The 18,330-nt window shown below is 41.2% G+C and overlaps 1 protein-coding gene across 1 annotated transcript; it reads left to right on the top strand.

Annotated features, from left to right (window-relative positions):
- Nucleotides 1–13,686: 13,686 nt before the first annotated feature.
- On the top strand, nucleotides 13,687–15,994 carry prr35 (proline rich 35). The gene is made up of 2 exons (XM_072372927.1): nucleotides 13,687–15,056; nucleotides 15,217–15,994. The coding sequence occupies exons 1-2, from the start codon at nucleotides 13,687–13,689 to the stop codon at nucleotides 15,992–15,994; spliced, it is 2,148 nt and encodes a 715-aa protein (XP_072229028.1).
- The last annotated feature ends 2,336 nt before the right edge of the window (nucleotides 15,995–18,330 follow it).

Genomic DNA, 18,330 nt, shown 5'->3' with positions numbered 1-18,330 from the left:
CTCCACGCATCTATACCACCAGCTCGCTTCCAGTTCTCCCCCTCCATTCTTCCATATCTCCTCTTCTTCTTCCACCTCCCAAAACAGCAAACCTTGCCTCAGTGCGTGCCTGGCGGACTCTCTCCGTGGTTGCGACAGCCGAGCTGGTTGTTGCCTCAAGCGCTGAGGAGCTGTCGCCTCTTGTTAGTGTCGCTGTGGTGACCCAGAGTCTTGCCCGCCTCCTCCTTGATTAGAGAGTGAGGTGGATGGAGTGTGTTTGTGCGTGTATGTGCGGATGTAAATGTGTGTGTTTAGTACTACTCAACCTGCCCACAGAGCTGCTTTTAAAGATCAGTGATTTGGTCAATTGGCCTGGCAAGTCCAATCACAGGGAAGGTCACTGATGACTCAATGGACCAAGCACGCTGTCATGTCACTATGTGTTTGTTCATATATGTGTTTTTACGATGTTTGTCAAGCCCCCTGACAAAATCAATGACAACAAAATCTATAAAGATGTGATCACAGGGTTGAAAGTTCCACAAGACTGCTCACGCATGTTTGCATTCGGGCACATACTTGAGTGACTGTATAGCGTATCAGGTGCAGTTTAATCTAGAGATGTGCACAGAAGAAAAGCTGCAACAGAGTATTCTGCATTATTTTTGGACTTTTGCTGTTTTTACTGATTTAATTTTTCTTTCTCTTCCTTCTGCTCCAGTATGTTCGATTTATTCAGTTCTGGGGTTAGTAATTTGTTATTACTCTGTAAAGCACTGTTTGATCTTTAATCTATATTATGAGTCGTCCAACAAAAGGCCCAAAAAAGACAAATGGTCCTATGTAAAAAAAAGTTGATTTTGAATTCTTTACAGCTTTTCGGGCTTTTTTCTAGTTTTTTTTATGTTCTTCACCACATGTGAAAAATTTATGTACCGTTCTGTCACAATAGATCCAAAAGTCTTGTGACCCCAAATTGTGACGCATGGTGACTGACCTTGTGAAAAACTTTGGTCAGCCAACTGTCTGTCTGTCTGCTGCTGGATGCCAGGTCAGTGAGTCCTCAGACCCTGAGGGAGCCATAAATACTGTGTGTTTTCACACAGCTGTCCTTCTCTGGACAATTTCTCTGCCCAAAGGGAGGACTGACTGGCTCTGCGGACATTTATATACGTGCCCATCTGTTTGGAGCTTTCACTCACTTCCAGGAAAACACAACCAGACAAACTTACTTAGTTTACTTTGAATTATAAATACAGATTGAGTCATTGAGGTTTAATTTACCGGAGAGAAGTGGTTTGATTTTCAAATGAACTTATTTGATGTCAAATTTCAACACCACTTCACAGCAAACTGATTCATGATATTAGGTTACGACTGATGCGAGTGGAAATTTGATAAATCAAAAAGTAATTTTAATCAACGCTTAAATTTGCCATTATCTAAAAGTAATCTCGTACCATTAACCAGACAAGCAAAACTTTAAAATGTTGCAGGTCACTTTTAAAGATGTTTTGCCTGTCATGTCCATGCAGCCAAAGCTTTTCAGCTATCACACTGGGCTGATTTTTCCCTTTGTTATATGGAAGCTATAAACTGCCAACACTGGTCAGAGATTTGCTCTTTGGATATTTTATGTGGTTTAGCTTGTTCAGCACTCTAAATCTTTAGTAGAGTTTGACCCACATTATTGAAAGATGGTAGCAATTCTCTGAGATACAGTGGCCTCTTTGGATCAGCATGTGTTTCTAGTTTTTGATCTTCATACATGGACAATGGCTCCTCTAAATGGCTCTCCTTCCTGTTATTCTGACAGCTAAAGATTTGTTTGAAGGATTTGACTTAAGAGATTAGGTTAGAAGGTAGGCCAATGATTTACTAGATTGACTTGTCTTCTAACAAATATGGCAGAAATCAGCTACTACAATATATTTCTGGACTATTTGTCAAGAAATAATGAAAAAGAGTCATTTTGCCAACCAACAGTACAATGTTTGTGCTTGTGAAAATGACCTCTTGACCAACAGAAATAATACATTCTGGTTATGTGTATCTTGTTGATTTTGTTCTTAGTCAACCTGGTCATGATAATCATAAGAGCTTGAATAAGGGCAACTAGACTTCAAGAACTGTGTATGTTTTGTATGTATGCTTCCCTATATCCCTGTTGCTTTGTCACTTAGGCCCACTTGAAAATATTTTGACAACTACTGGATAGATTAGACTGGAAATAGTTGGATTTGGCTCTAAACCTGTCGTTATATTGTAGCATTTTGACAGGATGAGGACATTAAAAGGCCATGGTGGCTGTTCTTTCTTTAATGGTCTCGTATATTCTGTAAAAGTTTGTGAGTGTGGCTTCACACGAAACAAAAAAAACCCTCTTAGAGTTGTGTGAACATGTGCATGGAAATCTTGTGTTGATGAGTCATCAAGGTGACCCGTATGAGAAAGAAATGACAATGTGAAAGAAAATATCTTTCAAATCAAACCATGATGTTCTCATAACCCTAACCAAGTGGTTTGAGTTCCTAAACCTAACCAGAGGACTGTGCTGCCTATCATGAAGAATATCAATGAGTGAAAATTGAGAAAAAGAGAGAATGAATGAGACAAACAAAGTGGAAATACTAGTTGTATTGGGGTATTGAGCTGGTATTGTATTGTGCATAGTAGTGTCACCACTCTTTATGATGCTCTGATTTGAAATTCTCATATCAGTTATACTTCAGGTTATGAAAGCTTGTCACATATGTGATTTATCCCCTGCTATCTGCAGAGGTGCTACTTTAGAGGACATTCTTATGGGTAAAATTGAATAAGACGAACAAATGACCTATGAGGTTTTATACTGTAGGTTGGTAGGTTCAAGGCAAAAATATGAAAATAATTCCTGGGAATTTTGATATTTCGACAGTCATTTGCATTTTTTTAATTAATTTAAAGGCCTAATTTCTTCTTTACATGTACAAAAATCAGTGAAGGGAGGTTTAATAATAATGAACATTTAATAAAAACAGTTGTCATATATTGTCTGTCATTGTTGCACTGTTTATCACAGCTCCAAACCATGGTATGTGAGAGGAGAGAGTCTACATGAAGCAGTGTGAACACGCTAGAATGAAAGCCAGTGAGAGGGAAACAAGACTTCCCTCTAGCTATGGCTTCCTGACTTGTTTATTTGCTAACTGGGTGGGTGGGGGGTTGGGGTAGAGAGTGAACATATGGTTTGTTAAAACATGGACTTGTAGTTGGGAGGCCAAGGCACCCTAAGGGATAAGCTGACGGGCTTTGGTCCCTGTCTCCCCGAATTCTTCCCGCTTGGACAGCCAGAGCAGAACAGCCGTCCTCCAGGAGTCAGCGGCACAGGGCAGCCTCTCGCTCTCACTTTCTGTCACTGCTGCTGCACACCCCTACACCCATCCTCAGTCAGAGATGGTGAGGTGGGGGAAGTGGGGACCAAAGGCTTTGGGGTGTACAAGAGGGGGAGCCAGACTGCATCTGGGAAACTGACTGACACCATCCTCTTGCCCCTGCTCCCTAGAGTGTGGTGCTGCTCTGAGCCCTGTTGCTGGGGGACTACAAGCACTGGTCCTGGCAAGAGGACATGCTGGTAGTGGGGTCCCAACACACAAGGATATTTGCTGCATTTAGACAGTTTACCAGCTTACTCTTCGCTCTGGGAATTTGTCATGGCTGAAAGAGAAGAGAATACAGAAACTAAGAGCCGGAGCTTTGGCTTTCAGAGTCGACGGTTGTCAATGACCTACCAGCTACTGCAGCTATCTCATACAGATCACTGCACTGATATCGACACACATACTCATACACACCCCCTCAAGGTCTGTTGTGTTTATGGACACTCTCACTTGCTAGGATAAAGGCGCTAATATACACACATGGTCTCACACACCCTGCATTGATGAACAAGCATATGTACACACTCACATACACTCCCTGTGGGTCAGTGACTTAATATGCACATACTTGCACGCACAAACACTCTGGAGTTACGCATGCACACATACACACTCCCTGAAGGTCAGCGGCGTGATGGACAGCAGCCCTGATGTGCTCTGACAGAATCGGCTGCTTGCTTTCATTTCCACTTCCTTTTCCCCCGTCAGGTGACACCCACAGGTGCCTTAGCGTGGGAGACCCAGCCTCCCGCGGGCGTGTTCGGGGGGCAGCTGGTGAAAACGGTGTGGTAGAGATGATGAGCAAAAAAGTTGACGGACATGGCACCAGCTGCTTCCCGTCAGCGACCTCACAGTACGGGCATCGGTGTGAACTCCATTCTTCATCACACTCTCTCATATATAAATGACAAACAGTGGATGTTGGGCATCAGCTGTGGCTCTTTCCAAATGAATGCCTCTGACAGACTGACAGTAACAAGCTCCCTCACCGACTGATTCTGAAGTGACATCCATCTGATATCAAAGCTCAGAGAAATGCCATAGATATCTGCAGAGAAAAATCCAAAGACCCATGACTGAACCTTGACTTTTCAGATATTAACCCAGCTCTGACTGAAGGCTGTATTTTCATTTTGGGAAAATGGCCAGTGTTCATCTTGTCCTCATCTGAATAATTGTGTGTGTTCAATTAAGTGTAAAGCTGAAAATGTCTCATTGTGCGCTCCAAGCGCTCTTTCATGACATACTGCGAAGGCATCTTGCCTTTGAAAAGGACTGATGTCCATCATCTTGTCAGCGCTTTCAGATCTGGAACATGGTTATGAGAGGCTAAATGTACTGTCAGCATCAGTATCAGTATCAGTTAAACTATTTAGAGGAACATTTACATATTTTTTTCTGAAATTAGTTTGTAAATTTGCTGCATCTCTGGGAGTTAAACTGATTCTACAACATAATGCTATTTATGGAGGACTAAGTTATAGTAACCGTCTGTAGGCTGCATCATTATTTTATTATCATCTGACAAGAACAGTACTGAAAATCTCAAACTATTCTTTCAAAGAAATAGAGATGCTTAGCTAAAATATGAATTTAGTCATAGCAAACATCAACGCTTCATTTACAGAATGGTCACTACTGAATATGTGAGAGCCCATCGATGGCTTTTAAAATTAGAATATCCATACGATGTCAAATTACTTTGAGACATCTTCTATTTTTTTATTTCTCTTTTTTGGCAGAGGCAAAAAGTGTACCAAAAGGGACTGGGCCAATCAGATGCCTCAAAGGTGAGGCCGATGAGGCCTGCACGCCAACAACTGTGTTACTGCTGATCCACCATGATTAGTGATTCAGTGAGTTCATGTGTTGGCAAGTGTCCTTGAGCAAACTCCCCTTACTTTAGGCCAGTTGGAGTGTTTTGAAAGAGAGACATGAATTATAGATAAGTGAAAATACAGCGCCTGGATAGAAGCATTATTTCAAGTCCTCAGTCCTACTTATATGTTTCTGTATCATAATCCTGTGTTCTGTTTTTGCCTCTATGCACTGCATACAAAATTATTCTTCATTGTCAGTGTTATTTTACAAAAATGTTGTTTGCAACAGAAACTTGAATTGAACTTTCTATCTTCAAGTAACTTTAACCCCATCTACATTCCGCCTTCTGTTTCTAAGGTTTTGGAAAAAGTAATCTCTTTGTTGTTGGTATCTTGCATAATTAATGACAGTGTTTTATACGGTTTCCAGTCTGGTTTTAGAGTGCTTCATAATATGAAGACAGCACTTATTAAAGTGACCACTGACCTACCAATGACCTATGATTTTTAGGTCTTTCACATTTGGTTGGAACATTGTTTGTGGACCTGGGCTGAAGTTAGGTTGATTTTACACGCCATGCCACTGAACACAGTAACAGACTAAAAGACACGTGGCAAGGCACTGGAGAACCAGCAAAAACAACACAACAAAAGTTCATCCTGGATTCCACACTTAGAAATCAGTTCACAAGTTGTTATAGGCAACCAAAAAAAGAGAGAGAAAGTCACATTTACTAGGTTCATTTTCAATCAGTTCACATGTTGGAGTTAAAGAGTTTAATATGTCTACATTGCTTTATATTCTTAAAGTAGCTTTGAAATTGTAGGTCTTTAGCCATGAATGAGGACAGCACTCTCTGAGTGCCTCACTAGCTATTCTATTGTTTTATTTCACACATATCTTGTGCATGATGAATGCATTTTGCCATTTTATGGTTGATGATGTTAAGCATTGCCTGTACTATAGGAGACTGCTGTTGCTGCTCTGTCTAAGCTTTCCTCTTATAGAGCAATTTATCTTTTATTTTTCTTGTTTCAGTCTTTGTCATTTTAAGTATTAATCATACATGCCAGTGCTTGTTTTCCATTTTCACATAGGTGGTAGTTGTACTCTCACCTCTATTTGGTTTGCTGCTGTTGCCGGTTGAGCACATTATTGTCAGAAGGGTTATGACCTCTGCCTCCACTTGCTGAAGGCCAATAATTAATCAACATCAGCTTATTTACTGAACTGAAGTATATATTTTTTTCTTGTCTTGCTTCCTTTTTAGACAGTTCTACAGCTGGGTACCACAAATATGCTCTCACACTGTGAAGGATGAGCTGAATTCCACGAGACAGTGTATATGAAGCATATTATTGCAACAATGATGTAAGAACATTATTAGCATGTTAAAGAAAATTATGATGGTGATTTAAAAGTTAAAACACACAGGGTGCTAATGAAAACCGAAGGAAGACACCAAAGGAATGAAGTTGTTTTGTGACTTCCCTGGCAATGTGTGTTAGCTGTTGGAGTTTTACATCTTTGAAAACCAGGGGAAAGAGGGGAGCAGGTAGTGAATAATTGATAGTGGCTGAGAGCGATATGAGTTTAGTTAATGTGCCCAGCAGCGCAGGCTAAGAGAGGAGCTGTTAGCTATTCCACCTCAGGCCTAAAACTCAGTGGAAAGAGGCAAAGACTCGTCTCTGGTTTGTGGTCTCTTTTTAGTCATTCATATTTCCATTATTTCAGTCTGTAAGAATATAGACTCCTTTTCACTGAAGATAGTCCATCTTGTCAAAACATGGGTGCAAGTTTGTTCTGAATATTTATTTTCTCCTCATTTGCATGGGTTTGGTTGTGTGTGTGTGTGTGTTTGGAGGCATCTGCACAGCTGGATCTCGCTGGTAACGGTACTGTGGCAGCCCTCAGGTTCCTTTCTCTGAGTGGTAATAGAGTGCTCCTGTCAGCCTCCCCAGATGCCGCTCCATAAGGACGTTTCACTCGCCAGGAGAGTTTTGTGTTTACAGTGCAAGTGTTAGGTTCTTCATATTTCTCTGAAGCTTAAGGAAGCACTTTACAGGAAGTCTTAAAGGACTGCACAGGAAGTCAACTTGTCAAGGGGCAGCTTTCTTTAGTATGGAAAAGAAACATTAATCAAAGACAGTATGCATGAAAATAAGAAAACAAATCAATGGTCTTAACTAGTTAGTCATGTGAAAAATAAAATTGGGTAAATACAACCCCAGATGAAGCAATGTCATTATCTATTTAATAAAATCTAATCCAAAAAGTAGAAGAAAAGAGGAAAAATATAGCAGCAATAAAGAGGGTAAGTAGCAGCCAGGTGCTGCTAATAAAAACACTTGATTAACTGATTATTAGCAAACGTGATCACCTCTATAAAAGCAGACGTTTTGGTAGTTTGGAGGTCTGCACCATTCAGGTGTGTGTTAACATAATTTCCAATGAGCAAAGACATCAGCAATGATCTTAGAGAAGCAATTGTTGCTACCCATCAATCCGTTAAGGGTTATACGGCCATTTCCACACCATTTGGAGTCCATCACTCTACAGAGAGAAAGATTATTCATGAGAGGAAACCATTTAATCAGTTACCAACCTTCCAAGAAGTGGATGTACAAGAAAATTCATCCCAAGGTCCAACTATACTCAGAGAAGCTGCAAAATAAAAAAAAAATCAATAAGTACTTCATCCTAGACTCTACAGGCCTCAGGTCGCATGTTAAATGTTAAAGTTAACAACAACTGGAAAAAGTATGGCTTATCAGGAGAAAGCCTCTTCTCTTTGAAAAGAACGTGACCTTTACAGTCCTTTGGACAGATAAGACCAAAGTGGAGGTGTCTGGCCATAATACACGGCATTTGGTTTGGTGAAAACCAAACACAGCATATCAGCACAAGCACATCATACAAACTGTCAACATGGTGGTGGAGGGGTGATGATTAGAACTTGTTTTGCAGCCTCTGTCGGTCATGAACTCTTCTGTATACCAGAGTATTCTAGAGCCAACATGAGGTGATCCGTCTGACAGCTAAAACTTAGTTGATATTTGTTCTAAAAAAAAAAACAGGACAATGATCCCAAACACAGCAGCAAGTCTACGACAGAATGTCTGAAAAGGAAAGTTAATCAAAAGGTGTTGTGATTGACCCAGAAGTCCCGAACACACCTTTTTTTTCAAGATTTCTTATTCACGTGACTGTTTATAAAATTCTCAGTAGTCACAGATTGATTTGAATTAGTATTTTAGTACAATTTATGTCACCAAAAGTTGTAAATTAGCTGAGGGACAAAATTTTGTGAGAAGTGTAGCTGTAGCAGTAATGAGGGATCGAAGCATTCAGCAGGGAACTGTCACCGTAGTAACTTGATGCATTCGTGTGGGAGGCATGACTGTAAGCACTGACAGTAAATCGCAGGTGATAATAAGATAAGTTTAGTGGCTTTTTGGCTTTTTGATGAAATTCAGTAAGTGATTATGTTTGAATCGTTTAGACCGACACAATCTCTTGTTCTGAGTAAAACATATCAACATTTTCCAAGCCCAAACTTTTTTCCTTGCTACCACAAAATAATCTTGCACTGTTTCAAATTGGTTCAAAGTCCCTGTAGCCAGTTTGGTTTTCATATCAAAATGTTGCTGAGATGCAACCTCACCTCCTGTTTTCACACTCTGCATGACTTGTGTTCAAAAATAAAATAAAATGCGGTAAATGCACAAAATGTCATCTGTGATGAATGATTTAAAGGACTGTCTAAAATCCAGACAATCTAGGCTGCTCTGAACATGGCAGGATTCAGGAAATCCAATGGTACTACATTTTTAAAAAGGTGCCAGAATCATTTCCACACCTCCAACTTTGGCCCACTGGTGGCGCTAGAGTGCTTGAAGCACAAAGCCTTAAACACTGCGCCGGATTTTAAGGTGTGAGAGGAAAGAGCAAAATAAAGAGGATGGAAAGGGTTAGAAATAGTAGAAACATATTAATGCCTGATCTTGAAATAATTTTTCTTCCACATTACAGAAGTGAAACATGGATATTTACATGTTTTGGGAAAATAATCTTTTAATAGTTGCATCCTTCATAAAGCTTTTTTTTTTTTTTAAATGATTTTTTTGCCTCCTTTATCATTTAATTTTTGTTTTAGTAGAAAAGAAACCTGCAAGAGTTTGAGTAAATCAGTGCAAGAAGTCACTTCTCAGTTTGTACATTTAGACATTTGACACAAACTGACTCGTCTGAGAGAATTTTCCCTTACAAAAAACTGACATCACCCCCCATGTGCCTGCACTTTCAGAAGCAGAGGATCTTTCTCTGTTTCTCCAGCTTCTCTTCCTTGTCCACTCCCTCCTCATGTCACACTGCACTCCTGTCGTTCCTCCTGATTTACCAGACATCCTCTTCCCCCTGCTGTCACATTTGGTACAGATGGTTAGGCTCTATGGAGTGGCCTGTCAGTCTCCATTTGGTTGCCTCTGTGTGACAGCAGGCCCGGTGGCTCGTGAAAGGCCTCCGACTTTCCCAGCACACGGACACTGACATTTCTCAAAGGGGCTCGTGTACAAGCTTCCCACCCGGCCAGTCAAGGGAGGGAAATGGAGAACCTGGAGCTGACCTGAGAACCAGGGGAGGAGCGCACAGGATGAGTGTGGACAGGCTGGGGGGGAAACAATAAAAAATATAAGAGAGAAGAAAGAGTGGAGTGAGACAACAAAGATGAATAAAAAGATCAGGTAAAGAGAGGACAAACAAATAGTAAAAGTGATAGAGATGTGAGTCTGAACCATCATAAAAAACAAAAGTCAGCCATTTCCTGTTCTGTCTCAAGGAGCTGACTGAATGTTGTGGATGATGCAGGTGAAACAAGGTGAAAGAAAAAAAAAACACGACTGATTTGAACACTGACAATGTTACAGTTACAGAACAGTTATCTGTTTGTTTAACTGCATATTTTATGGCAGCGGGAGAGAAAATTGAATCTTTAAATCTCTTTTTTTTTAGGTGGTCTTGTGCCGATGAATTTGCATCAAAATCGAAGCCGAAGATGATCAAACAATGAAATGTAATGATAATTTTTCAGCAAAGAGCCTCACAAAAATAAGTTGATTTATCTCAAACGAAATTCAATTTATTGTTTGCTGTAACAGATCATGAGAGTGGAGTGCTTTTATTCTTATTTTCTCTGCTGCAAATCATTTTCTTCTAAACTTTTCCTATTCTGATGTTGAAGATACTGAGTAGCTGAATGCATTCAATTGGTAATTTAGGATGAACTGATCATAAAACACATTGGACAACAAGCCTTTATAATCTCACCTTTTGCCTTTAATCTAAAAAAAGATAAGACTGCCGAAGAGGAGCTCTGAAATTCCCTCATAACAGTGGAATTAGCACAGACAAGCATCATCTCTAAACTCTGTAATAACATAAAGCCATCACTGACCTAACCTTTACCAATTGTGTGTAAATTGTTGTATTGCATACTGGCTGCAAGGTAAAGACCACATTTGACAATCATGAGGGGGGCCACAGGGAGGAGAGGGGGAGCTGCTGTATTGTAGCGCCTGAGGGCAGTGCTCCCAGTCAATATATATCTCCACACTCGCTCCTGCGCTCCCATTTGAGCGGGACGCGCTGCCCTGCTGCCACTGCTGCAGAGGAGTGACAGACAGCCACACCGGGACACTCTCTAGGTACGGGTGAATACATTTCCTATCTGTACTCTTCGCTGTAGGCAAGTAGATAAGTTTGAGAGGATTTGGTGATATTTTAAAAGGAGGTTAACAGAAGGCCTGTTACATGTGTAAGCCTTAAAAATAACTGCTCTGTTCCATTTTTTTGCTGCATGTTATCGGTTTGAAAAAAGATCATATCAATGTGAGACTTCATTTTCAGCTTTAAGATCAAACGTGATGTTAGATTATTCATAATTACATCCTCTGAACATTTTGCTCCTTAATTCATGTAAAAAATTTCCTCCGGTTGTTCTGATGTTAGAATTACAATATTACAATTAGTTTAATCAGGATCACTCACTGCTTTTATTCGTTTATTATCTGCAGCATTATCTTTAATTGTCTTTAATTCATTATCTTAATATCTTTAATTGTGTTTCTGGCAATTTCAAATGGCAGCAAAAAACTTTTTATGAATTCAACACATTTGTTCTTATTATCTCATATGTCCAAATATCGTTGCACAGCGTTGTCAAAATGTTGGAGCATTTATTTCTACATTAATTTATTAAAATAAATGACCACAACAAAGAATAAAAACTCAATCCTTCTTTTTCTATTTTTCTAGAACTCTTCCTCTCTAGAAAAGGGCACAAACAACAAATCACCCTGAACGTCATCTCAGGTAAAGTCTTTAAATTAAAGTGTGAATCTGGAAAAGTTTCAAACTTATTTCCCTTGCTGTCCTTCTGTGAATTTATTCCCTGTAGAAAAGAAGCCTATCCCACTGGCTGTGTGCGGTGTGTCTGCTGTAGCATGTAACTTGTCAAAGCTTTTAGTGTGGTGAGCCGCCTTAATTGTAACAATAGATGTTCAAGCGATTGGGCTTGTTTTATCATCATCCCTAAAAGCTTAAAACAAGACCGCAGGCTTTGGATACGGGCAATGGGAGGGGGGGGGGGGCAAAGTGCACAGTCAGTGGAGAGGGGAGCGGATAGCAGTAGCCAGGAGAGGGGGAAAAATGAACTGTAAAAATGATTTTTATTGATTAGCACGTAGCAGCAGCTGTTAGACTCCATTATGAGCTCAAAGCTCAGGTCAGAGCCCCGAGGCGCACAAGTGAGCCAATCAAATGGTCTGCCGCTGACGGGCCAGTTCTGAGGGTCCAGTTGGGAGAGCAGTCGGAAACCGCCTGCCATCCTGTGTTAGACTCGAGTTGTCTTCTATCACCACTCTTCTTTCTGTGGGTTTATAGATTATGCTGCCTCTCATTATGAGTGCTCATCCATCACCTGTGTTCGCTTCAGCAGCCTTTGCTTCAAAACTTTGTCCTATGCATATGTGGGATGGAACAAACAGCTAGTTTGTGAAGTTTTTTTTAAAAAAAGAAAAAGTATCATTCTTTTTTTTTCTATCTCAGTTTGGGCTCTAAACATCACGCATCGCTTTCATCTTTGAATTACCGGAGGGAAAGAGGCTAAATAAAAGCCTCAAAGCTGTTAAACTGAGGAGCTCACTCCTCACATCACTGCAGGCTTCAGCCAGCAGCTTGGCTCACGGTTTAAAAAGATCACATAGTTTCTGGAACCATAACAGATAAAAAGAGGGGAAAATAATATTCTAAGGCATTAGAATGTATGGATATGAATTAAACTAAAGTCACGCAGTTACCAAGAAGATGAGGATGAGAGAAAACAAAAAGAAAAATTAGGGGGAACAGTGGATAGATACTAGTCTACACGTAGAACACTAAAATGTATGTAAACAAGTTGATGGCCATGGATTTTGTAGATAAAAGAAAAGATAGTGGTTGCAATTCAAAATTGAATTATAGGAAATTACAGAGATAAGCTCTGGTGTTTGGCCGGTTTTATGAGACATGCCAAATTATGAATGCATAAATCATTCTATACAGACACAAGATGTCAATGATCTATAGAACCTTTTAATTACAAAATAATTCTAAACTAATTAATCATAATTCTGCTGTCACAGCTAATCAAGTTGAACTAAACTCTAAATGCAACAATTACAGGAGTACAGGAGAGCAGTTGAACTTAAGCACCATGTCCTGACCCAGATCCCAGTCCTGCAACTAATGACGCCCTATAGGCATGATGCCGGGCTCTCATTACGTATCAGGCCTTAAACCCCATAATTCTGTCTCTTCCGTACCAGCCCACAATCCTCAGCATTGTTGCGCTGCACCTGTCGCTGCCCTCTGAGAGTCCGTGCCCAAAACTCCCCCACACATTTAGACCCCCTACACAGGTGCAGAGTCCCCTGTGGCAGCCCTGCTTGCTCCCCAGCCCTAAGCCCAGCTATTGCCTTGTACTACACTGGAACTAATGAGTAGTGGCAGGTACAGTGAGAGCAGAGCAACCCAGGCCTTCCAGTTGTTAGGTTAGAGGCAACCCTCGGCTTGTGTAGACGGCCAGTGTGCTCTCATGATACACATACCTCTTTATCGTTCTGTGTAAGATGTTTTGCAGAGATGAACATTGCCAAGACACATTGAACAACTGCGATTAATAAGTGATAAACACTGGTAAAAGATATCAAAGTGTTGGTTTGTGTGTTCATTCACAAACGTATTGTCTTTCTTTGTTTCACAGGTACAGCTGCAAGTTTATCAAGAGGATGCTTTTTTTTGTCCAGCAAAATTGAGGAAAAACCTGCATTAAATGAAATGTACCTTGGCACGAAAGGCAAACATTGTAGAAGATTAGCTTGAATAATCAGAATTTGTATGACACAATCTTTTACATCAAAAACTTGCAATTATGTCCAAAGACGATGCTTGCAAAGTGACTGCCAGCAAACACAAGGAGCGCAAGCCTAAGAAGCCTCATTATATTCCCCGGCCATGGGGCAAACCCTACAACTACAAATGTTTCCAGTGTCCCTTCACCTGCATGGAGAAGTCACACCTCTACAACCATATGAAGTACAGCCTCTGCAAGAACTCCTTGTCTCTTCTCATAGAGTCAGACTGGCCATACAAGAAAGGCAACGTTCTGCATCCAGAACAGCTACGACCCATCCAACAGGCGCATGGCATTCATGCTGTTGGGAAAGACGATCTAGAGCAGGTTCTACGTGCCGAGGAGAAGCTGGGGCAACAGAGGTCTGTGCAGGAGGACGGTGAGAGCGGGGAAATCCAGGGACCAGAGGATGAAGAAGAGGGAGGACGAGGAGAGCCGACAGAGATCACTGGGCTGACCAAAGAAAGTTCCAACAACAGAGGAGGGGAGGCTACAGAGGGCGTCACCAAGATGAGCAAACAGCCGGAGTCAGAGCTCCTGATGGCTAACATGCTCTCTCTGGAAGATCAATTGTTACAAGCACGGTCTGTTGAAGTAGAGGCCCAGCTGAGACACTATAAGCTATCAAAAGCGTGTTTAGCAGCTCCTGGGCTTCTGTCAGAGCAGTGGCGGCTGTTAGCATCCAGCCAGGCGAAGGCCAAATCTGAAGGTGCTCAGCCTCGAGTGAGTGGTTCAATCCCCTGTTACCCTCCTCCAAACCTGGTAGACTATCAGGATCCCACTGGACTCAACCTGTCAGTCCTTGGAGTAGGTTATCCCAGCCTATTCTCCTACATGAACTCAGCTATGCCCACCACAGCTTCCAGTGTCACGGCACAGACCCACGCACAGCTCGCCCAGCTTCCCTTCCTGGCGTCGGCTGCTCAGCTGATGCAACCGACTTCCAGCACTCACACAGACAGAGCTATCATCCCCCCTCGTCTCTACTACCCCTTCTTGTGTGAGCACACATTCGGACTGTCCTCAAGTCAGAATGATGCCAGTAAATCTCTCAAGACTTCCACAAACAGTTTGGATGCAAGTCCCTTGTCCAGCTTCCAGCCTAAAGTCAATTTGTGGAAAGTGCCTGCTTTGCGGCCAGGAAACGCTTTGTCTCCGACTGGCTGGGTGTCGCCTCAAAGAGATTCCCCTGACCAGGGCTACAGGTTGGGGGATAAAATGCAGGCTATGACCAAGGAAGGCAAAGGAAGCTGGAGTCTCAAGAGGACAGGAGCTGCACTGAGAAGTCATGAAGCACCTGTACAGAAGAAGCCTGCCAGAGGCTTTACTTTGGACCTTCTGAAGAATTTTCAGACTGCATCAACTGACAAACATCTCCTCCAAAACAGGTAATTTTGAATTTTGAAAAATATCACCAGAATTAGCAATAGAAGTATCATCATTTTTTAAATTCTATTTACACTAAACTTTGAGGAAACTGTGTTTTATTTAGTCTCAAACAGTATAGGCTTCAAAGCTGAAAAACTAAAAATCTCCTCCTCTTTTTAGCTTAAAGGACGCTCAACACCAGGCCAGGCCAAGTGAACAGTGGTACAACGATCTGGTCACTAGTCCCCACAGTGAATTGCCCTCTCTATCAACTTGTGTGGGAACCAACAGCCAACACTTGACTGCTGCCAGGTCATCTGAGGAGGGAGCTTCGGAGTCCGTGGCTGCTCTCCTCAGTGATCTCTCCAAAGCACTGCAGGAGTACCAGGAGGCTGAACGCAAAATCTCTCACCTGGAAAAGGAGGACCTTCCTGCTCAGCGACATCTCTGGGAACATCTGAACAAAATCCGCAGCGAGCTCTCCCACATTCACCAGGCATTGGAGCGGACGGCTGGCCAAAATGATGGACCTCTTGACCTGTCGGTTAAGAGGGACTCAACAGAACAGGCTGGTGAGCAGAGCACGAGAGAGGATGGCAGCCTTCACGGAAATGCAACAGAGACCGAGGATGAGGACGAACAGCTGGATGAGAAAAAAGATATGGACGAGGATGAGAGCGAGAGGAAGGTGATGAGGGATACACTAGAGAGTCGTAAGAAGTCACTGGACATGCTGATAAAGATGAGTCAGGTGTCAGTGGTACCCACAGAGGTTCTCTCTCCAGGTAGTCTCGGCCTCAGGTCAGCTGAGGCCTTGTGGCCAAGCAGAACTACAAAGTGTGAGGCAGATTCCAGTGTCCTCCTCTGCCCAGACGGCCGATCAGTCGTCTTCACCGACATCCCCTCTTCTGCCAAACCTCCAAAGATACCCCCATCCATACAGCGACTGGAAGCGTAGTGTCCTCCAAGCTCCCTGACTGCTCTGGACAGCTGAACCTCAGTTCCCTGACTGTAATTTAACTAATAACATGCAGCTGTCTTTATTGCTGTTGGCATGGCTCTGGTTTTCACTGGCTGGAAGAAGTCTCACAAAAGTATTTTGCACCTTATAAGAAAAACAGAGAATAAATGAAAATGTAAAAGAGAAGGATGTTTTTTCCAATGCACTAAAGACATTACCAGTTTCATTAAGGTCTTCCTAATAATAAATCAGAATATCAGCAGTTTCTATCAGGACAATTTGAACAATTGTGTCCATTCAAATCATGCTGAAGAGACAATCCTTTAAATGGATTTGTGAATACTGTAAATACAATAAATGTAATTAATGTAAATGTCTTTTATATGGATTATGTCATGTTGAGCCGCTTCATTTTATTTGATGAGAATAAAATGTATCATACACTGTAAAAAGAAAAGAGTGGGATCTTTTTTGTATGACACTGAAAAGCAAAAGTGGTTCACAATGAGAAAAATTAAACAATAATAACATGGTTAAAGTCTGAGTGAAACAGGGAGAGATCACAAGACTGAAACTTCTTTTGGCATTTTTTTATTTTTTATAATTTTGTCACAAAAAAAAAAGGGGAGAAAAAGATATCCAAAGTGGCAGCACACCTCCATTTGCCGTACATCGCAGCATAGCTGTGATAAAGGTGAAGCAGCACCTTAGGCCAAACTGCCATCAGTGGGGTTACATGTACCTCTACTCCTAAATCCAGGAGACTCCAACTGCAAAGGTCGGAGACACCGGGCCAAGCTTCATATACACTAAACTCAAGACTACCTGTCTGCCTTAAGGATAAGCACAGAGGGTGTGTGTGCTCCGGAGATTCTGGTCCCTTCAACACCGTCACACTCAACAAAGGTCAGCTGCCAGGACCAGAGCAACCACCGAAAGATTTTGAGCCTGAAGAGGTCAAACAAGTCAAGTACCCCCCCCCCCCAAGAAGGAAGTATCAACGACGTCACCATATTCAATTAAAATCCATAAACTTGGGAAATATATAATGCTATAAGTTTTATGGTATGTATATATAAGAATGATCAATCCAACAAATAGAAAGAAAAAATATGTCATCTGTTGCAAATATTTGTTTAATAAAGAATTAAATCCTTAATGAAAATGATTATAAGATAATATACCAGCCACAAAAAAAAAAAACAATCACGTGAACCACAGCAAATAGATATATCAAATAACATATGAATGGGTTCTGTTGTAATTTGTCAGGTTTTAGGGTTTCCTGCAAAAAGAAGAGAGAGCGAGAACAATAACAACAACAATAATAGTAATCCCTGACTGATGGCTCCGATGTGGGGATTAATGCATGTTTAATCCAACTATGCTTGAAACTTGAAATTTAAAAAACAACAATGAAAGAAAATGAGACTGAAAAGAATTTGAAGACACTGATTACAATGAGATTACAATATCTAAGGAGCAGTTTGTCCTGATCAAAATGCCTGTGTCTGAACCTTTTTTGTATCACATTCATGTTGACATGTTGATTTCAGCTTTTACATTGCTGTGACAACAGCAAAAAGGCCACATGGAGAGAGGAAGGCAGCCCTTGACATGTCCCCCTGAGAGACTGGCTAAATGGCTCTTTCTGGCTCCCTCAAGTGGACAAAACCAGACAAGTTTTGCAGATGCACTCTGTTCTGAGCGTTGATTAAAAAAAAAGAAAAACAGACCAGACAGCAGTTTTTGTTCTGTAGGTTCTTGTGTCTTATTCTGTGACTTCAGATTTTTTTTCAAGAGCAAATGTAAATGTACTCACAAGTTCTCCCATCTATAAATGTCCTACCCACAAGTTTCTTGAGGAGAACTAACTGAGCAGTGTGAATACAGTGAGGGTACACATTTCCATCCTCAAAAAGAGGATATGATCTATCAGATAAACTTGCAAATATAGAGAAGTTGTAGAGTATAAAATTCAGTTGTGTGTTAAACAGCATTGGAGGAGCGTGAAAGGGTATGTTTGACAGCTTCATCATTTCCAGGGTGGAAAGTGGACAAAATGTGGGTTGCTTTACATTTTGAATGTGATCATGTGCAGTTTTACTGTCAGTAGCTGCTGTAAAATGCAAGTAGAAAAGGTCTTAAAGTTAAGGTTATCCTATTCGGTAAACTGATAATGTTGTGCTGTTAAGAATTTTACTGAACAGAAGCATCAATGTGACTTCCTTTATCGTGTTTCTGACAATTTACTGTAACTCTGGCTCTTTATACGACTCTTTTATAACCCATCAGAGTGTATTAGCAGCATAAAAAGAATTTCTCTTTTTCAA

This window comes from Leuresthes tenuis, unplaced genomic scaffold (genome assembly GCF_036924035.1).
Source record: "Leuresthes tenuis unplaced genomic scaffold, fLeuTen1.0.hap1 SCAF_20, whole genome shotgun sequence".
In the NCBI taxonomy this organism is placed as follows: domain Eukaryota; kingdom Metazoa; phylum Chordata; class Actinopteri; order Atheriniformes; family Atherinopsidae; genus Leuresthes; species Leuresthes tenuis.
This window is presented reverse-complemented; position numbering and strand designations above follow the sequence as displayed.